At 46.2% G+C, this 22,436-nt stretch overlaps 1 protein-coding gene across 4 annotated transcripts in view; it reads right to left on the minus strand.

The window, feature by feature from the left end:
* Nucleotides 1-16,541: 16,541 nt before the first annotated feature.
* The window catches only part of PTPRN2 (protein tyrosine phosphatase receptor type N2), a 1,274,829-nt gene continuing 1,268,934 nt past the window's right edge, over nt 16,542-22,436 (minus strand). For 2 of the 4 annotated variants that reach the window (XM_058297617.2, XM_071215382.1), the window contains 2 exons: nt 20,585-20,758; nt 16,542-18,480 (listed from right to left, as the gene is read on the minus strand). In XM_058297617.2, the coding sequence (XP_058153600.1) occupies nt 18,409-18,480; nt 20,585-20,758 (246 nt within the window). In that variant the 3' untranslated portion in view covers nt 16,542-18,408. The remainder of the gene's footprint in view (nt 18,481-20,584; nt 20,759-22,436) is intronic. The other 2 variants (XM_058297618.2, XM_071215383.1) reach the window with 1 other exon arrangement.

Consider the following 22,436-nt stretch of genomic DNA (forward strand, 5'->3'; position numbering starts at 1 on the left):
CTGGAGAATTGCATTTGTTTCCCTCAGTGTTGGAGGGAGAGCTGTGTTGTGCACACAGCTAGGCTCTGCACCCACCCGGAAACTGCACTGGTTTTCAGGCTCCTGGTACAAAATCCAGTGCTTGAACCTGGCTGTGTGAGGGTGAGTGTGGTGTGAGAGTGAAGTGTCAAGCTCCCAGGCACATCCATGACCCCAGCGCGACTCCCCCTGTGCAGCCAGGTCACATGTGCGCAGGCATGCATTTGGACATGCGTGTGGTGGGAACAGACAGGTGTAGGCATGGCATCTGCCACCCTTACATGATATTCTTGAGTCACCAGCTGCCCCCAGAGCTCCCACACCGAGCCTGTGCCTTCCCCTACCAGATGAATGACCGACTGGGTGGTCTAGCCGTCAGTGGACCAAGCTGGGGGGCCCAACTGGCTTGGTCAAGGCTTCCAGGCAGCCCCTTCCAGAAGAACCCTTCTGCCCCTGAAGGGCACCACACAACTGTGACTTCTTATGGCCCTTCCCCCACTTTTCTGCCACTCGTCCTACCTGCTCCTTCCACACTTTTCTCTTTTCTTCCCTGTGTGGCCCATGGACTTTGTTGATATTTGAGGGCTACAGGGGCCAGCAATGAAGATGCTGTTGAGTTTGTAACCTGTAAAATGGGGAAAATGTTCCTACAACAGTCAATAGCTGTTACAGGAGTTGGAGATAACATCCGTAAAGCACCTGCACACAATCCATGCGCAATAGGTAGCTCTTACTAATATTGCATGAGGAAAAGACTAGACTGTAAGCCCCATGAAGGGAGGGGGTTTGTCTTCTTTTTAATATTTATATTCCCATTGCCAAGTTCAGTGCAGGCACCTGGATTACATAAATAAATGAACGAATAAGTCTATATTCGACAGTCAGAATGAGCTAAGAGCCACACGGAGGTAGAGATAAAATGCTATGGGGGCTCAGAATAAGGGGCAATGGTTTCCATTCAGAGGCTAGTGGATCCATCCAAAATTTAGTTCAGATGTCAAGATCCATGACACCGCACGCACACCAAGAGGATACGAAGAGGTTTACTGTGTACGTAATAAAGGCTTTCTGGGAGAGCAGGGCAGGCCTCCCAAGCCGGTCAGAACTGGGCTTGAGGGAGCAGGGAAAGAAGGGCCTGCACCTTTTACTGTGGTTAAGGGCAGGGCACACGCCAACCCCAAAGGCCGGAGCACCTGGGCTCTCTTATCACCTTGCTGGATGTGGGGTCCAAGGAGCAGAGGGAGGGGTGAGGCAAACATCAGAAACTGGAGACAGACTCTCTATTACAGGGATGGACCGAAGCAACCTCCACTGATTGAGGGGCCTCTAGAGCTTGCTTGGAAGTGGAGGTTGGATTAGATATTCCAGAAGGAAGGGGAGGAGCCAGTCCAGTTGGTGGAAACAATTTGAGTAAAATTGGGGCATGAAAGGGTGACCATGGGGCCCTCCCCACGGGGGGGATGACAGGCTGGCAACTCTGGGCTAAAGAGATGGTGGTGGCAATGGCCATGGCAGCAGAGGCAATGGAACCCGAGGGCAGCAGACACCAGGAGTGGGGGGTTTGAGGAGGCACAGCTGGTGCCAGGCTCAGAGACCACGGGAAGGGACATGTGAGAGCTGGAGCACGGCTGCCTTCAGAGCCACTTGCCTCCCCACCTCCGAGTGCCGGGCTTCTGAGCTCCGCCAGGCCCCCTTCGGTCTCCACAGGGGGACTGGCTCTCGCACGCTCATCTCTGCTGGCCAGGTCTCCCCAGCCTGCCCGGGACCCTGGCCTCAGCCTGCAGCCTGGGCTCTTCCCTGCCTCTCCTCAGCTGTGAGCGACACAGACCTTCAGCTGTGAGTGACACAGAGCGCACCTGCCACGGTCTGACTCACAGGAGACAATTCAGCTGGAGCCTGACGGCCTGCCCGGAGCGCTGACTGCTTCCCTGCTTTCTTACTTCCTTCTTCGTTTTTTTTTTTTTTTAATATTCTATAAACATACACCTAAAAAAGAAGTTCAAGCCACTTTTGCTAATTAAATTGCTGTTTCATGACTTAAAACGTTACTATTATTAAATGAGCTTTAAAAAGCAGTGGGGAGGGGACCTTAAGTGATAATGGAATTTTTAATCAGCACTTAATCGAGAAATGACATTTAAGGGGGGGGATTAGCTGTGGTGTAGCTCAGGGATTGAGAGGCCTGGGGAACTCCGGCTGGGAAAAGTTTGGAAACAAAGGCTGACAGGGATCTGGGAGTGATAAGGTAGGCTGTCGCTTGTCCCTGCTAGAAGCAGGTCTCTCTCTGTTCCCAGTGACTCCTCCCACCTCTGCAGAATCTTTCCTGTTTTCCTGCCGCAGTAGGCTTGTTCATTCACTCAGGTCTCTGCTCTTGGGTGGGCTTTAGGGCTCCTGACCCAAGAACGATTTGAATAAGGCCCTTTTGGCACATCAGGGGCTGCCCCTCCTCAGAGAGAATTCCTGATGAACTCCCTGGCATCCTCCCTCTCTGCTCACCACGGTCCAGAACAAAAAAGTAAATGGCACGTGGGTCACTTGGCTGCAGGGCCCTGGGTGAGGCACCCCTTTCCTCTGAGGCTGGAAACATCCTCCTTAATGTGTCCACTTGCCGAGATGCTTGGGAGGGTTAACTGAGCTCCTTCCTCAACACAGCCGGACAAAGCGGTGAGGCGGTTCTCCGCTCTCTGGCCTGCACCCACCTTCACCTCCTCCCCCTGCCCATCCTGCAGCCCGTCTGAACTGCGCTCACCCCGGAAGGCAGAGCGCACAGTCCCCTTCTGTGACTCCCACCCTCTCCCTGCTGCTTCCACGGAGTGGCCCCGACAGCCCCCGGTCTCCCGAGGCAGCCTGCCCTTAGCGTTGCCCGCCTCCGATGGCAGCGATCTTTCCAAGAACTCTCACCTGCTCCTCTCACTAGGCTGTCACTCGCACCCGGGGAAGCCGTCGGAGCTTGTCGGCGGTGGCAGTGGACAGTCAGCCTGGACAGCGGGAGTCGAGGGGTTCCACGGGACTAGGCTAAAGTCCTGGGCTCGAGGGAGGCCAGGAGGGCAGCAGCACTTATTCTGGGCTGGGCACGGGCGGCGGGACTGACATGAGGTCAGAAAAAGGGGGAGTCGGCCGAGGATGGAGTGAAGGGGGATGACGGGAGGAAATGAACGTCTGGAACCTGGGCCGGGAGCCACAGGGCCTGCACGGGGGAGGCAGAGCAGGCGGTGGGCTGTGGGGCTCCGGCACCTAGGGCGCGAGGCTGGAATTTCAGTCCCGGCCACCTCCGGGAGGCTTCTCTGCCTCTTCTACCCCCAGCGCCGTGAAGGGGCCCCTCTTCCCTGCCCCGTCCCCAGCGTCCTCTCCTCGCCTCTCCTACTGGACCACCCCCTTCTGTGTTCCGAGTCCTGCTCTCTTGCCCACTCGACTGTGAATCGCCTCGAGGGCATCTGCAGTGCCTGATTCACTGACGTTTTCTAATTCTCAGCACCTAGGAGCACGGCTGGCACCCAGTCGGGGCTCTGTGATCGCACCGAACGAAGGACTGAGAAGACACAACTCCACCTGAGAGGAGCTCAGCTGGGCAGCAGATCTGGGCCCAGGCAGGGCACTTTACGGTGCCTATGGGACACCCAAGGCCCGGCAGGGCAAGCGAAGCCGGGCCTGGCCTGGTCCCGCGGCCTGGGGTGGGCTGAGCCACCAGGCGGGCTGCGGGAGGTTTATCTGCGGGGTGGAGGGGGCAGGAACAGAGCGTCGCAGCTCCGATCCCCTCTCCTCCCTGCCTGAGGCTCACGCGTGGTGCCAGCCACCTGGTGGAGCGCCGCACTGCTCTCAGGTGGGGAGCAGGGGGCTGGCACCACAGCTGCACGTTTTCCTCCCTGTGGTTTCGGTCAGGTGTGCATTAGGCACTCAGCACACACCTGGAGCCCCGGGCCCCCGCCCCGGTCAATGCCACGGCCCCTCCTCACTCGAGCCTCTCTCTCTGCCACCCCGAGCACCGCGGGGAGAGCTGGGCTGGGCCCTCCAGGCCACCACAGCCTGGCCCCAGCCCAGCCCTAGGGAGAAGCTGGAGCTGTAAGAAGGCTTCAGGGCTGGCCCGGGGGAGACGCCGCTGGAGGGGTCCCCACCGCAGGGACGGGGGCCCGGAGGAAGTCAGGCCCCAGCTGCCTGCTAGACTCACAGGGCTTTTGGAGAAAAGTTGCTTTGGAAGCTATCTAGTTAAGTAGACTCTAGGAAAAATCAGGAAGAGGAAGAGCTCACTCTCTGGCCCCTCTCCACCCCCTAGCCTACCTTCCTCCCGCACTCCTGGGCTGCGCCCTGGCGAGCAGAGGCCCCCTCTGCGGTTCTGGGGCGACCCCACAGCACACGGGCAGGCCTTCCTCCCTCTTCCTCCAGTCTTCCCCATTGTTTGAGAAAATGAAAGGATTGGGGTTGAGGTTTCCATGGTGACCTGGTTCCCCTGGCCTGCAAGAGGTTTACCCGGGAGTGCGCTCCAGCTGGCGTGGGGAGGACTGGGCAGAAGGCGACGCGGCTCTTGCCTCTTGCAGGGCAGTTGCAGCAAAGACCTCAGCTGCTTCCGCAGGAAGCTCTGGAGCTGGGATGGCCCTAAGGAGCTGTCCCCTACTGGGAGGAGGGGACCAGTCATTAGAGGTGGGCTGTCCCCAGGAAGAGGCGTAACTCTGGGCCCAGGGGCTTTTGGCTGGGGGCAGTTCTCAGAGGGCCGCTATTGGTGGCCATCACATGCAGAGCCCCAGGCGGCGGGCAGTGGGGGGAGAGGTGGGGCCCGCGTGAAGCGCGCAGCAACCGACTGAGGTGCAGTTTGTGATGTCTCCTGGCCTGCCTGGCATTAGCATCCACCACGTCACAGGAAAATTCTCTGTTTTTATCCTGAAAAACAGCACGTGTGACTGCAAACTAACAGGTTTAACTCCCGAAATCCAAACCACGAGACTTTGGTGCCGCAGGTGCTTCATTCAAAGCAGATGTCCCCCGCGGTTGGACGCTCGTTCCTTCCAGGCTTCCCTTCTCAGAACATTCCTGGACTCCTCTGCAGACTGGCCTCAGAGCCTTCACAGCCCGCAGGAGGCCACAGGCTCCTTTTAGAGCCGTGTCGTGCTTTGGACACCATGGACACTCAAGCCAATCGCTCATCCTCGTTCCAAAAGGCCTCAGTTCTACTGTCCACAGATGAGAGATGGGAATGACCGTGGCCCCAGCGCGGACGGGGCCTTGCCCGCTCCTGCCTCCCCGCGCGCTCTCCACCTGCTGCCTTCCCTTGGAAGCCCCTGACTCCGCACGTGCCCTCTAACCCGGGCACGGAACGACGGGGCGAATCCAGAGCAAGGCCCGGCACGCTTGGGCAGCGGGGCGCCCTGCCGCCCGCCCCTGCCCTCTCGGGGGCGCGCGCAGCTCAGTGACGTGCGCCAAGTCCCGTCGCCGAGGGGGTGGAGCCAGGATTTCATCCCAGGTCCGCACAGCGACCTCATTCCGCCCATTCCTCTGCCCCTCGAGACAAACTTGGGCCAACCCCCAGTCCCGCAGAGGGAATTCTCGTCTCCTCAGGGACTTGCCTCAGCTGCGGGCCACCGCCGCGAGGGCGCACCTCCCGGAGGGGCCACCGGGCGCCGGGCTTCCAGGCTCGGCCGCGAGGGCGGGGCCCCGCCGAGCGCAGGAGAGGACCCCGCTTTACAGAGCACGGGCGTCACCTCCGCACTTACAGCCTTGCCTCAGAGGCTGAACTCTTCCCACAACGTTCACTCTGATGATCTTTTTTGATTTGCACAACTCTTGGAGAGGGGTGGCGCGGCTGCCGATAGCCCCATGTGGCAGACAGGGGACGGAGGCTCGGAGCGGGTGAAGGAAGGTTCAGGTTTCCACCGATGGCGGCCAAGAAGGAGCAAATCCTTCGGCAGCCTTGCCTGCGCGTGCCAGGAGCCTGGCGCTCTCCAGCTCCTCGGGATTCCCCACGGGAGGCGCGGACGGGAGCATTGGGTGCTGAGCCGCGGTCGTTCCGGCTCCATGTATCCTCCTTAAGGGAAACACTGGAAAAGAAAAACAGCCTGTGGGCTCTTCTCGGCACCCCTCGAAGCACTTGAGGCACATTAACTCCTTTAATCCTCACAACAGCTCTGTGAGGTAAATGTTATATGACTGTCCCCCACTTTAGAGGGAGGAACTCAGGCACAGAGAGGCTAAGTAACTTGCTGGGAGCCACACAGCTAGTAGCTGGCAGAGCAGGGATTTAAACTCAGTTGCTTTTCCTCCAAAATCTGGTTCTTAGCCTTTATGTGACCCAGCACTTTGCAGATGGTGTGTGGTGTGTGTGTGTGTGTGTGTGTGTGTTAGAGAGAGAATGAGACAGAGACAGAGAGAGAGGAAGAGAGACTGTACGTGAAAAAAAACCCTTCCTTTAAAATAGAAGTGAGAAGAGCAGGAGGATGAGCCTGACTGGGACATAAAAGTCAAATTTAGACAAAATAGTGAAACTGACAGAGGCCAGACCTGCTCCTCACATGTTTTCATCCTGTCTCCTTTGATCCCGAGAACCACACTCCTCTCCTGCCTGAGATGGCATCTCAGGAGACTGAGCCGTCTTTCAAAGCCAAAAGCAAGACCACGAGACCTTAGCCTCTCTGGAGAAGGCGCACGACTGAATCTTTAAGCTTCAAAATGCCGAAAATCATCACATCTCCAGCAAATCTTTGGAGACCTTCATTTTCAGTATCTGCAGGGCCCGTGCCCAGCCAGCCGTTCCCTGAATTGCTTTCTCCCAAACAAACAGCTGCCACGGACACACAAGGAAGCACCAGGGTTTGGGCAGGTTCTCGCACTACAGAGGGGCCACTTTATTCATTTATAGAAAATGAGTTTTGTGCAGGGGAAAAACAAAACCGCTTGGCATTATTCTTTGTTCTGCGCACGGGAAGATTCTAACAGCGTCAATGAAGAAATGAGAAAACACTGGTGGCTGGGTGGATTTACACCAGCCTGCCTGGGAACATGTCCCAGCGTGGACCCGGAGGTTACACTTTCCTGGGCTGCAGAATGTGATACATTTCATTTCGGGGAAGAGATTGTGCCTTGGCTATCCTGTGGAGCCCAAACATTTCTTAACACTTTTCAACGATCGTTTTCATAGAGTGCCAGAACACAGAGAGACCGTCTAATACTCAGAAACGCCACCCAACGTATTTATCAATTAAAAAAGCAAATGACACAAACCAGATGGTTGGTTTAATAAATGGAGCAACGTAAATTGTGAGGACCAGTTTCTAAACAAATACTCAGAATAAACTGAAAACTAGTCGTTGTTTAGGAACAAAGGTATAATCAAATTCTAATTTTCTATTCCAATAAACATTTTTGAATTAATGCTGATTCCACTAATTATGAAGGGTTTTTTTTTATTAACGTTCTCCTTGATTAATAAAGCACAAAACACAGATTACATAGAATATTGCTGTCATTTCCCCATGGAATCTGTTCGGGTGGTTTCCTGCATGCATTTAAAAGCAAGAGCAAGGTTTGGCTAGAGAAAGAGGAAAGAAGACAACTGAGAGAGCAAGGGCGCATGCAAATCAGCTTTTAAAAATTATTAACTTTGTAAGGAGAAAAGCAAACAATGCTTCCTAGTACTGTCCTATCAGTGTACACCACACAGTAAAATATATCAATAGCATCAACTCAAATCTTAGATCCCAGTGTGGGAGAAAAACCCCTGAACCTGCACAATAGTCACAGATTTGATTTTTTGCAGAGGTTTAAGGAAGAAGAATTTGACCTGCAGCATACACTTCGGGCACTTCATAGGAAGATGATCCTCTCAGCCACAAACAGTAAGGGAGCATGATGGGGTAACCGCCGCCTGCAGTCGCTTCTGATGATCAGCGGCAGGCCATTGCAGGCTGGCACAGAATCAAGGTGGCAAATGGAGTCAGGATGTCTGCTGAGGGCTGTGGTGCCTTCCAAGGTCAAGGGGTGCAGCCTTGGGGATTTCAGAGGTGGATGGAAAATTTTGTCCCAGCATCGATTCTACCTTCCTCCAGACTGTGGGTTGACCAAATCTATGTCTGAGAGCAGGGATGCAATGTACTCTAGAGTAATTCCTTCCTGATGTCAGTTTGTAGCTGACTGTGAGAGGAGGGAAGGGGCTGGAAGAATGATAGAAGAGTTTAATGAGACACCTACAGAGTCAGAGTTTATAGTTAGGTCTGAGGCAGCTCTGGCCCTGGGGAAACATGACTGCCCACATCCTCATGGGCATTTCAAAAGAGAAACGTCACCAACAAGAGAAAAAGGAGTTTTAATAACCAGAGGGTTATTAAATTATGTGTGTTGTGTGTGGGTGTATTTTCAAGGAATTCCAATAAACTCAATTCCAATACCCTGAGAACAAACTTACCATCTTACTAGTAAGATAAATATTGGTGCTTTTCTTGAGTTGCTTAGGTTTTGGAATTACAATACACATATCTTTTATTTTTTTTTTGTAACATCACCTCTAACTGCATTTTTATTATAGCCCGAAGGAGCAATTTTGTAAAAATGTATGACTGAGTTGTTTGACAATTTTTTTTAAAGATTTATTTATTTATTTAATTTCCCCCCCTCCCCTGGTTGTCTGTTCTTGGTGTCTATTTGCTGCGTCTTGTTTCTTTGTCTGCTTTTTTTGTTTCTTTGTCCGCTTCTGCTGTCGTCAGCGGCACAGGAAGTGTGGGCGGCGCCATTCCTGGGCAGGCTGCACTTTCTTTTTCACGCTGGGTGGCTCTCCTCACGGGCGCACTCCTTGCGCGTGGGGCTTCCCCATGCGGGGGACACCCTTGCGTGGCACGGCACTCCTTGCGCGCATCAGCACTGCGCATGGCCAGCTCCACACGGGTCAAGGAGGCCCGGGGTTTGAACTGCGGACCTCCCATATGGTAGACGGACGCCCTAACCACTGGGCCAAAGTCCGTTTCCCTTGTTTGACAATTAAACCCAATCGTATTGAAACAGTGCTTAGTAAGATACCTAAGAAGAGAAGATTCACACCGTGAGTGACAACTTGAATGAAAAGGAGCAGGTCGTTCTGGCACTGTGGTCAAGTGTCAGAGCTATGAATTTAGAATTCCGGCTCTTTTGGTCTTGAGAGGTCATCCACACAACCTGCCAATGCTTGTCCAACATTCGCTTTAAGAATCAGCTCATGATCTGCCTGTTGTGAAGCTCACCTTTCTTTGCCATTACCCGCGCCCCCACGTTGGTCTACCTCCTTGTTTCCTTGATGAGTGTTCTTTTGGTACCTGGTAAGAATCCAGAGCCAAATGATTTCATATACTTTTTCTCTAGCTTCCCAACCGCTCATAATTTTTTTCCTATAATTAATCTTGTAGCTTTTTGGAAGAAGTAACATCTCCTTTTTATCCTTCCCCAGTCCTGAATCCGGGATTTAGTATACCCTAAGTGCTGGATATATGTTTATGGAAGATATATGTTTATGGGAGTTGCTACGGATTGAATTGTGTCCCCCCAAATCATCAATACTTCAAAACGTGACCTTATTTGGAAATAGGGGTGTTAAGATGGAATTAGGCAAGTTAAAACGAGGTCATACTGGAGTAGGGTGGGTCCTCAATCCAATGTGACTTGTGTCCTTATAAGAAGAGAAAATTTGAGCATAGACAGACAGACGGACCCCGGGTTGCTGGCAAGAAACTGCCAGGAGCCAGGAGAGAGACATGGAAGAGCTTCTTCTCTAGAGATGTTGGAGGGAGTTTGAGCTCTGCCGAAACCTCGATTTCGGACTTCCAGCCTACAGAACCGAGAGACAATAAACTTCTGCTGTTTTATGCCATCAACTTGGGGGTACTTCGTCATGGCAGCCCTAGGACACTCAGACAGGCGTGGCAGATGGCTGTCCTGACCTGGCACAAGCATGGGAGGTGGGGGCTGGCGCCTGGACTAGGTCATAGGCCCCAATGATCTTGAGCATAACACTTTCAAAGAAGCACCCATTGTCCACCTAGAGCTGAAACTTGAGGTCTGGATTGGTGCCAAAATAAAAACTGTTTCCAACCAAGACATATTTTGGAGAAAGCACAAACGTGCTAAATTAGTGTGCACGTTCCTTAGGGGAGACTAAAAATGCCTTGAACCTTGTGGTCATTTGAAGCTGTCTGTGCCCAGGAAAAACACTGTTCTTAAATCTTAATCCGTTCCTGTGGGTGTGAAACCATTGTTAAGCAGGACCTTTCCATGCGGTTACTTCAGTTAGGAAGGTGTGGCCCTCCTCAATCAGGGCAGTCTTAATCCTGTTACTGGAGTCCTTTATAAGCCGAGCAGCCAGAAGCTGAAACCAACAGAACCCGGAAGAGAAGGGAGAAGTTAGAAGAGGCCACCGTGAGCATTGCCATGTGACAAGCTAAGGACCAAGAATCACCAGCAACCCGCCCCACAGTGCTGTGGGGAGAAAGCATCATCGTGATAATGCCTCGATTTGGACTTTGCTTTAGCCTCAAAATGCCATTGCATTAAAAAAAAAATTATCTATTTCTCCCTGTCCCCCCACCCCACCCCCGTTGTCTGCTTTCGGTCCATTTGCTGTGTGTTCTTCTGTGTCTTCTTGTGTTCTCAGTTAGGAGGCTCTGGGAACCGATCCTGGAACCTTCCAGAGTGGGAGCCACCTAATGGTGAGTGGGAGCCCACCTGCTTGAGCCGTATGGTTCCCAGCCACTGCATTTTAAATTTCACTCGTGTCATGTGAACTTGCCTTCTATAAACAAATAATTGTCCTTTGTTGGTTTCATTCTTAGTTTTGTTTGCATCTTTTCTTGCCTTCTCTGGTTTATATTGAATATTTCATATGATTCCAATTTCACTCTTCTCCTAACATATCAATTATGCATCTGTTTTAAAATTCTTTACTGGTTGCCCCAGCATTTACTCCATATGTTTATAACTAATCCAAGCCCACTTTCTACTTTCACATAACATTATACTGTTTTATGGATGAAATGGGTAATTTATGTCACAAGATTCCCATTTCCTATCTTCTGTCCTTAACGACGTTGCTGCCATTCATTTCACTTATCCATTAGCTATAATCACCACATACATTAATGCCATTATTATTTTGAACAATCAGTTATCTGTTAGATCAATTAAGAATAAGAAAAAGAAATTTTATTTTCCCTTCATTTATTTGTCTAACCCTCTTCCTTTTTTATGTAGATCCAAGTTTCTGGCCTATATTATTTTCCATCTCTCTGAAGAACTTTTAACTTTTTTGCAAGATGGCTCTCCTGGTGACAAATTTCCTCAATATTGTTTGAAATTCTTTATTTTTCATTCACTTTTTAAAAAAAGATTAATTTAATTTATTTATTTCTTCCCATCACGTCATTGTTTGCACTTGCTGTGTCTGTTCATCTTCTTTGTTTCTTTAGGAGGCACTGGAAGCTGAACCCAGGATCTCTGATGTGGGAGGGAGGTGCCTAATTGCTTGAGCCACCTCCACTCCCTGCTTTGTTATATCTCTTATTATGTTTTTCCTTCCTATGTCTCTTGTTGCATCAGCTTGGTGTGTCAGCTCACTGCCCCTGCCCATAGTGCCAGCTCACTGTCTTCTTTAGGAGGCACTGGGAACCTTTGCTCCCTACTTTGTCGTGTCTCTCATTATGTTTTTTCTTCTTGTGTCTCTTGTGTCAGCTTGCCATTCCTGCCCATTGGGCCAGCTTGCTATCTTCTTTAGTTAGGCACAGGATCCAAACCAGCGATCTCTTATGTGTCAGGCAGGATTCCAGTCACCTGAGCCACATCACTTCCCTTCATTCACTTTTGAAGGAAAATTTCACTGAATACAGAATTCTAGGCTGAATTCTTTTTTTTTTCTTTTTCTTTCAATACTTTAAATATTTCATTGCACTCTCTTCTTGCTTGCATGGTTTCTGAAGAGAAGCCTGATGTAATTTTTCTCTTGGTTCATTTTTAAGTAAGGTGTTATTTTCCCTCTGACTTCTTTCAAGATTTTCTCTTTGTCTCTGATTTTTTAGAAGTTTGAATATGATATGCCTAGGTGTAGATTTTTTTGTATTTATCCAAACACTAAATACTTTGTGTTCTTTGAACTTCCTCAGTCTGTGGTTGGGAGTCTGCCATTAACTCTGGAAAATTCTCCACCATTATAGCTTTAAATATTTCTCCCATTTCTTTTTCCTCATTTTTTCTCTTTTTTTCCTATCCTTCTGCTACTCCCATTACACATGTTATAACCTTTTGTAATTGTTCTACCAATCTTGGATATGCTGTCCCTTTTGTTGTTCTTTTTTTCTCTCTGAATTTCATTAGAACCCTTAGCATATTAATTATAGTTATTTAAAATTACTGGTCTGATAATTCCAAAATCTCTGCTATATTTGAATCTGACTCTGTTATTGTATAGTCTCTTCATATGATAGATACTTTTTGTAAGTTTTTCTTGAAAACAAGGTATGATATATTGGGTAAAAGGAAATGAGGTAAATGGGTCTTTAGGTTTATGTTTATGGTGCTAGGAGTTAGGCTGTGTTTTCTATTTGCTGTAGTGAAGGTGTCAGAGGCTAAACTTTTCTTTAGTGTTCTTGTTTTGTCTTCCCTGCTGTCTTTGGGTCTTCCTAGAGACTCCTTAAATAGGGTCTGAGCTTTGCAGTTTTCAGCTATCGTTCTCTGTCATTATACAAGAACTCTATTGATGTGGTGGTAAGGTGTGGGGAGAGGGGAAGTGTTCTATCCTTGTGGAATAGTCTCAGTCTTTACCTGAGCCTGTGCCCCTGGGCTGTGACCTTCACAAGTACTTCACTTCTTAGCACTTAGGTGAGATAGGAAGGTTAGCTAGAGGGGGCTGGAGGTGGGCTTTCTCTTTCCCCAGGTCAGTTAGGCTCTAGCAATATTCAATGAGTTTAGCTCTGGTAAAGTTTTTCCTTGAGGCCAGGCTGTGGTTAAAGAGAACAGAGCCCACTGGGCTTATTTCAAAATGGTGATGTTCCCCTTTCCATGCCAGAGTATGAGGGGATTTTTCTTTGACTTCATCCTAAGAAACTGCTGGGGCTCTTGGAGACAAAATTCACAAAATTGTGGGAGCTCCCTAAGGCTGGTCCCCATGAGTTTTTGTCTCTTTTGCTAATCTACACTCAGTCAACAGCAATTAGTCAATTACCCTGTAATTATTCCCACCAGGCTCCAGGAGCAGGGGCTTCTGTTCCAGGGAAGCTGTGATTCTCCGTCTTCTCCTCTCTTACCAATTTTCAGGGTGGTGGTTTGCTCTGTGCCCTCCGTTATCTGAAAGATCTAAGAAGAATCATTGATTTCTAGTTTGTTCAGCCTTTTTCACGTTGTGAGGACAGGAATGATGTCTTGTAGCACTGGAGACTAAGATCTTTTGGTTCTGTTTGGTTCTATTTCAAATTCACCTGTTCTTTTTCTTGTCCTTCTTACAGACGATTTAAAATTTAAACCTGTTTCATTGCCATTTTCCTATTGTATTGTCTGCATTTCTTTAGCTTTCGGAGGAGTCTCCCTCATTGTGGTGCATTTTCTCAGGTACATTGTAATTTTTTATTAACAGCTAATCTCATGGGGTCGTCTTTTCCATGGATGCTCCATGGGCCCTGAGTTGTGGAATGGTCCACAAAGAGTTATGTTTGGGGTTCCAGTGTTTCACTGGTGTTGGACTAGTTTTCAATCCTAATTTTTCAGTTTGGATTTCCTGAACTACGCGGGTAGGGTAAACTCAGATGCCATACTATCTTGTAGCTATGGCTTTTTTCCCCAGCTGGACAGGCTTTCAATCTTCTATTTTTTGCAGCAGATAGCCAGCTTCTATCAATTCACAAGAGTGGATTGTTAAATTTTTAGGATTTTCATGAGCTGGTCATTAAATATAGCCATTATTGAAAATTAAATTTTATAAACTGACAATTAAATAAGTTATATTAAAACAGGTAATAAATACACAAAACCTCTCACTTTCTAATTATTTTTACTACAGTTTACTATCTATACTTTTGTAACTATTTTCTTCTATTGCATATATGTGGTGGAAATACTATATAATACTGTTCTGCTGCACATCTCTCCCCTACTCTAATGAATCATGTCACATTCCAGCTTGGAATCTTCCATAGTGGTGGTATTTATATGGTGGGTATCTTGACATCAGTAAAAAAGGAAATATTACAAGTCAGGGTTTCATTTATTGTTTTGCTGATTGTCAAGACTTTGAAGGAGAAAGCATTAATAATGACTATTAATGTATGTGGTGTCTGGAAAGCCTTTACATTGTGAGTAGCACAAAATAAATTGAAGTACTATCCTTTTAGTACTCAAAAACTCTTTTCCAATTTGGCAGAGAAGTCATTCACATCATTAATGAATGAGAGAAATACTAAAACATGTCTTCGTTGTTTCACCTTCCTCTTACATGTTAAGATAAATGAAAATACCAACCAAAATTCACACTGGAACTATACTTGTTCATCAATTGCAATCATAGGTTGGCTATGGATGAAAAAGTTCTGACGATATCAAAGAGAGCATTCTGTGAGAATTCACTTGGCTATGGGGAATTTACAATAGAGTACTGCATGTTATTATTTGTAGGCAGTCTGTTACATATCTTCCATCAGAACCTCATAATCAACTTAAACAATTTCAATGTGCACATTTTTTCAGAAAGCTGGTTTTTAAATATTTACCAGCACACCACTACCCTGAGATCATTTATCCTAACTCCAAATAAACATGAGAACTCTGTTCCCTGGCTCTCGAGGGCCACCTCAGTAACCACTACCTTTCCACACTGACCTTGACTTTCCTCTTTGTAACAAGCACCTGAAGATTTCCTTTCTTGTTTAGAGCTTCACTATGTATTAAAATTTTTAGGGAAGTGGATGTGACTCAAGTGATCAAGTGATAAGGCCACCACCTACCATATGGGAGGAACCGGGTTTGATCCCTGGGGCCTCCTAGTCAAAAAGAAGAGAAAGTGTGCCTGCGTGGCAAGCCAGTGCCTGCGTGGAGAGCTGAGTGCCTGCATGGCGAGCCGAGTCCCCATGTGGGTGCCTGCATGGCGACCCAGGTGCCCATGTGGTGAGCCGAGTGCCCACATGAGTGACTGCATGGTGAGTCAAGTGCCTGTGTAGTGAGCTAAGTGCCCGTGCGGTGAGCCAAGTACCCACGTGAGTGCCTGCATTGTCAGCCAGTGCCCGGGCAGCAAGCCAGTGCCCATGTGGCGAGCTGAGTGCCCGTGCAGCACGCTGAGTGCTCATGAGGTGAGCCAGTGCCCGTGCAAGTGAGTCACACAGCAAGATAATGATGCAACAAAAGAGAGAAAAAGGGGAAGGTCAAGGTGATGGGCAACAGAGACCAGGAACTGAGATGGTGCAACTGACAGGGAACCTCTCTCCACATCAGAGTTCCCTGGGATTGAATCCTGGTGAATCCTAGAGGAGAAAGATGAGAAGTGAAGACAAACAAAGAGAAATAGATACAGAAGATCACACAGCAAATGGACACAGACAGTAAAAACAGCAGGGTGGGGGGAGGGAGAAAAACAAATATTTTTAAAAATTTTAGTACATTTCGCATAGCATTTCCTAATATTTATAGCAGGAGGGTAGTCTTCATAAGTTTTCTGTACCTGCTGTATTGTCCCTATCCTAAGTTCTGACAACTACTTATCATGAGAATCTTTACATATAGGTATGTGTCATCAATAACATTTTACAATACATTTAAAGTGGAGGTTTCATGGATACTTGGGTAGGATTCTAATATGAAGGCAAACCCAGGAAGGAAATTCTGAGAGACTGAACTACCAAGACTGGAACTGGAAGTCAACCAATGGAGATTTAGTGGCTTATTTCTTTCAAAATGAATACCAACATTTTGACGAGCTCCAAATACTCAAATTGGTGGGGCTTTTTCAGAAATTATCTAATTTTATAACAGATGCCACTAACCTTTCTCATCATTGCCAACTAAACTAGGTTTGCAGGATGAAAGCAAAGTCACAAATTCATCCCCTAGTAGTGCCTCTTCCCTTCAATTATTGCTTAAAATGCTTTCAAATACTTTTTTTCTGTTGTTAAATGGAGGTGCAATTATAGGAAGACCAGTGATGACTAGGTTCTCTACAACTTCACTGCAGACAAAAAAGTCAATCTCCCAGTGGATTTTGAGCTTTAGATGAAATACAAGGAAGAAACTTTGTCAAGAGAGCTTTTGATTCTCGCTGGCTTAGGGCCCCTTTTCTACATGAGGTGGTGAAATGGCCTTCCTTCAGCACCAAGAACCAGAGCGAGGAAGGCGTCTATCACGTTTCCCCGTGGGATGCTTAAACCCAGCGTTTGGAAGAAGAGAGTGGAGACAATATTTAACAGTAAAGACTGTGTATGGAGCTTTGCATTATGGTTTTTAATTATTTTTCTAAAAATAAAATCTCAGTGACATTCTGGACCTTAGAACACATGTAACTCAACAAATAAAATAGCAAAGCCATTTAGAGTTCTAAGAATTGCTCACTCTTTGTTTTAGCAATCTAAATGTTTAATACTTCAGGAAACAAAAAGATGGATAGAAAAACATTGCTCTCTCATTCCCAAATAAAGACCATTCAAATATAAAATCAAAACTTCAATATGACACAATTAAATATATATATGTATAATATATATATGTATATATCTCTTACTGGAGGATTTCTTTTGAAACATAAGAAGTTAGAAATTACAAGTAGGTATATGCTTCCTATATGCAGATAAATTAGTCTCTATTAATTATTTAAATTCCAGTCAGAGAGAAACAATTTTGGACAAGAAATGATAGGTCTATTAAAGCAGATATACATTACAATATCATTTAAAGACATAAACATTATTTTGGCATCTTTCCCCACATTATACTTCTTTTTGAAATGTAGTATCTATCTAAAATGGAAAGAATGAGGTGGAATATGGCAGGATGTAAAGCTACTGCAAATGTCTTTTTATTTTTAACCCTACAAATGACATCTGCGACATACAGAGAATACCCCAGGCCTTCTTAGATGTCATCATTCTGAGTTTAATAAAATGAATTTTTCAACTTTGGGGTGGTGGGGGTAAATATGGTGCTTAAATGTTATTTTGGCAAATCCAAATAATCTCTGTAAACATGTAGGTCCATGCCTGTAATTACACAATGTCAAAACAACTGGTTAATATAAGTGAAGAAAGCACTTCAGCGGGTCTAAGAAGCTGACATCCTAGGAAGCAGCAGCAGGTTGCCCACCTGAAGTTTTTTCACTTTACTCCCAGTTGCTATGGTCTCATGTGGATAAGGCAAGAAGTGTGGCTCTTGCATTTCTTTCTTTCTAGGACATGAGTGAAAATGTCCGTAGGCATTTTCTAGGATAGAAGCGGGGCGCAGAAACATTATTTGGGAGCAGGCCACAGGTGTCTGAGATGGGCACTTACATGCTCTTGGGAAACCCTCAGCACTCATTAAATGCCTTGATTTGTTCTTCCTAATTTCGGCCATCTTACAGGAAAGTGATCATCAGGTATACCTGCCTTTGTAATGTGGAAATCAATATTTTAAAGTTAAAACAAATGAGCCTCAAGGTTGGGGCTAATCTATAACTTTACACGATAAGGGTGAAAAGGTCCTGAAAATGCACCTGGGCCTCAGGCATTATTCCATGGGGTGGGAAAGAAGCCCCTGCAGTCCATCTATCCCTGTCGAGGGGAAAAACGTGAGGTTGATGTGAGCAGTTCACACTCCTCAGGGGAACGCGCCTGGGTATGAGCAGGACAGAGGTGACGTGATGATTTTCGTATGCTATTTGCCCCAAAGCTGCTGAATGCGAACAGCTCTATCTAACTTCCAAGTAAGTCGGTGAGTGCGCTTGATGATAAATCATTCTAAAGACAAATGCCAGGTGCGATGTCTACACCTGGGAGCCTTCATTTACTGCCTTGCCAGTTGTCTTTCTTCGGTCGTCTCCCTCCACAGCTGATTCATCCTGCAGAAAGTTGCAGATTAGAAGCAAACACTCTTCTTGGAGACCATGTTAAATGTACTAATTACTGCCTCACGACTACGACGTTATTTGCAATTAAGAATGTGAATGTGTGCTTTAAGGAAAAGTAATTTTTTTTTCCAAGAAAGTGAAAATAATTAGATGAACTAATTCCCCCCATAATTGGATGTTTCCACAAATCTTTCTTTATTATTATTTGGTTGAACAAAACTACACATTTTAACTGCTAAACTGTATTGACTACGGGAGCTTTAAAGACCCTATTACTATGCAGTTACAATAGAAGACACAATTAAAGTCAAATCATGGTTTCCAACGACATTCATGGGGTGAGGGCGCGCTCCTCAGAAAGCCTCAGGTGAGTGCGACCGTCATTGTGGAAGGGCCTTGAGTATTGCATTCACTTCCTCAGCCACCGCAGTCAGCGCAAACTCAAACTGCTCCTATGGGAAGGGAAGACAAGAAAGCAAAGAGGATGTGCATGAGAGTTGTTTTCTTTCCATCCCAACCTTTAGCTCCCGTGAGTTATTTTGCAGAAAGAAATTGTTTAGGAAAAAATTACACCTGCATGGGTCAAGTCCCATATTTCAGTGGAACGGAATGAAGAACTCTTTGGTTTATTTATATGATAGACCCAGTGTTGACATTCAAAATTTCTTGTTCTGGAAAGCTTCATCTTTTATCACTGTGGGAACAGCTGCCAATAGAAACAGTGAATATGAAAGCAACCCAGTGAGGTTCAACCAAGCCCTGCCTGGTTCATCAGATTCACAGACTGAATATGGCTAACAGACCTTGATTGAAAGAATGAAAGAGGAGATGTTGAAACCTGACATTCTTTGCTTTTAGCCAACGATCCAGGTGAGGGCAGGTATGGCCATTTAAAATAGCAATTATCACTATTCTTGTGTTGTCCTCTCCTCAAAAATGTAGAACAACAACATTGTTGTTGCTTTTGAAATCAACAGATTACTCAATCCAATCCACCTTTGTTCCAATTGCCAAGAAAGCTCATCTATTCCCAAATTTTCCTAATTTAAAATGTCTGTATGTCATACGTAAACACACAAATGGGAAGGTATATGCTACTCTTAAATCTAAAAGATACAGATTTCAAACAAACACTTTGCGTGTATTTGCTATTCTATGGGCTGGAAATGAGGTGCCATATTCAAGAAGCCAGGATTACTTAATCCTCTAAATGACTAGCCTTTAGCAGGCAAAGAACAAACTTGGTGTGTTCTCACAGAGGTTGAACAGTCATTCTTCCCGTAACTCTTTTCAGTTGCCATATAAATGCCTCTATAACACTGCACTGTAACTGCATCTATAAGACTATACATATAAAACTAAATTAGGGGGAGCAGATGTGGCTCAAGTGATTGGGCTCCCATCTACCATATGGAGGATCCCAGTTTGGGTCCTGGGGCCTCCTGGTGAAAGCAAGCTGGCCCACATGGAGTGCTGGCCTGTGCAGAGACCTGGCACAACAAGATGATGCAATGAAAAAGAGACACAGAGGAGAAAGTGAGAGACACAACAAACCAGGGAGCTGAGGTGGCTCAAGTGACTGAGTGCCTCTCTCCTACCTCCGAAGGTCCTGGGATTGGTTCCTGGTATCTCCTAAAGAGAAGAGGAGAAGAGAAGACAAGCAGACACAGAAGACCGTGCAGTGAATGGACACAGAGAGGAGACAATGAGTGCAAGTGGTAGGGTGGGTGGATGGGTGAATAAATAAATAAATTAAATAAGTCTTTAAAAAAAGACAAGTGACAACAACAAAAAACTAATTAGGCCTAGAGTTACTCTTCAATTATAGCAGAGCGGTCATGGAAATTAATAAATGATGCCAACTATTAACAATTTTTGATTAAAGAAAGTCAAATCATGGCTTAAATATTTTGATAATTCAAGCAATAAGATAGCTCCACATCCAAAAATAATGCTTAATTTCCATTTCAAATTCCAATACACAACAGCAACATATAAAACAGCTCAAATGAAAACAAGAAGAAAGCAACATACTTTTTAAAGAGCTGGCTCCACCATAATGGAGAAAAATTGCAAAGATGGGGACTGCAAGCTTGGAGGTAGGTTGAGGAAGAGTGCCCCAGGTTGAACGGGGAAAGTAATACAGGAATGGACCCCTTCGAGGGCTGGACTGTGACTAGCTGGTCACTTGACCAGCAAATGAAAGGACAGGTGTGTGAGCACAGGCTCAGGGGTGAGTCTGGAGGACCCGCTGGGGCAGACGCGACTGCGTACAGCTCGGAGTTAAGGAGGGTGCTGTGTGTCTCAGACACAAAGCATTTCACTTGCTTTGGCTGGCACTGGTCAGGCCCTTTCAAGTTCCAGCCTCCGTTCAGAGCACTCTGGTCAACTACACTCGTCCTTCCCAACAGATGAGCCAAAAACTATGAAAAGGAACGCAGTGATTCACTCCAAAGGCTCATCAGTTCTCAGGATGCTATGGGATTTCAGATACTGTCCACTGTGTGGATGAGACAAGGGAGAGGAATGGTTGCACGCTCAATCTAGAAGAGTCACCTGGTACATCTGAAGAAAGGCGTGGGACTTAGAGGCAGAACTGGATTTGGAGCTTGGCTTTAACTTGTATCCTTGGGCAAGTATCTCCACCTCTGTCTGTCTTTTACATAGAAAATGGTGAAAATTAGGTCTGTTCTGCTCTTCTGTGAGGATCAGATGAAAGTACTTTGGAAACTGTAAAAGACCAGATGTTTACATTTATGATGCTTCTGGTTAAAAAACAAACAAAAAAGGATCTTGATGGATTTATATAAATATGACCTGCTATTATAATAAAATCATCTGATTTTAAAGAGAGCTGCAGAGAATGTATCATCTCAGCAAATCGTTTTCCTCTAAAGAGTTCTGCAACAGACCCCCTTCCAGGGAAGTGCTTTCCATCTAGTCCTTTTTTTTAAGGGGATTAGGACAAAGCATCTTTGTTAGTCACCTTCAGCTTCTCTTTTCACAAAAAATTGGCCAGTGCCTAGCTTCATTGCTGATGTCTGATGCTAGAGCCAGGTGAATATTAGGGAGAAGGCATTGTGTATGTGTGTGTATGTATGCAGGTGAGAGGCAAGAGAGAGAGGGAGAGAAAGAGAAATAAACAGTCTGAATGGAAAGGGAAGGGTTTTGATGCATGCAGGATATGGGGGGGATAATCCATGGCTGTGAATTGGATTGAACTTAATTCGATCGATATTTGTTGATCCACGCACTGTGCTAGGCTGGGGAGATATGGATATGTCTAAGATCAATGATGTGTTTCAAGGTCTAGGAATGTTTTATGAAAAAGCTGCGTAAGGGCACTTAAGGACAGTGGTGTTGTGGAGTAAGAATCTAGAAAGGATGCAGTTAAAATGCAGAGAAGAGGCAGGTAAGGAAAATGGTTCATTAAGCATCATATATATTTTATTGATTATTATTTTATTATTTGATAATTTGATTATGATTATTCTTTCTTGGTTGCTCAACAAATGAATCAATTGACTTTTGTTTCTAAAAGTGATAAAGGTAAAAGAGTAAACATTCCTATGGAAAGGAAAGCATTAAGGCCTTTCATTAAAAAGGCAACTTTCACAAAGATATATTGAAGGGGAAGGAAGGAAAGAATCTGTTTACAGGCTACACATTATGGAGAAGAGATTCACTCATCTTTTTGAGGAGTGTTATTTTAACTACATCCTGTGATTTCTCCTCTTGTCCTAAAAATAAGTCTTCTATTGTGCCTGTGATGAACGGACAGTAACTGAAATTGTGTGGACAATTTCAGGCACTGATGTGTGACATTTCCTTGTATTTGAAGTCTCATTTTTCTTAACCCTTGTGCTGCCATTGAACTTTCCATGCATCTGGATCTCATCTTTTAAGGCAGACCACCAAGCTCACGGGGTCAGCGATATGTCTGATGCATAACTGGCTCATTCCTGAGGTCTGCTGCTGTGCGCTGCTCAAGCAGGTATTCACTAAGTATTTCTTGTTTGACTGAGTCACATTCTGGGGAGAAAACATGCTATCCTACAACTTTTTTTTTTTTTAACATGAAAATAAATTTTGTCGTCAGGCTGGGCAGAGGAAGCCAAGTCTCCCTTCACCTGGATGCTGGGTGCTGTGCCTGTCCTAGATGCATGCTCTTATCATGCTCATCATTTATTAACTGCCCCGACTTGAAAACATTGTGATTCAAATCAATTTGTTCAGGTGAACACACTGGAAACTGTCCTTTCTTGGCTGGTCAGTCCGCACAGCACTATTTTGCCCAAATAATTCTTCTACTTTTTCGTTAAATTGAATGAACTTCAGGGGGAAGTTCAGTCTCACGGGGTAATTTGGGGAAAGCAGTAATAAGTCAGAATGGAGACATTTATATATT

This window comes from Dasypus novemcinctus, chromosome 5 (genome assembly GCF_030445035.2).
Source record: "Dasypus novemcinctus isolate mDasNov1 chromosome 5, mDasNov1.1.hap2, whole genome shotgun sequence".
NCBI lineage: Eukaryota > Metazoa > Chordata > Mammalia > Cingulata > Dasypodidae > Dasypus > Dasypus novemcinctus.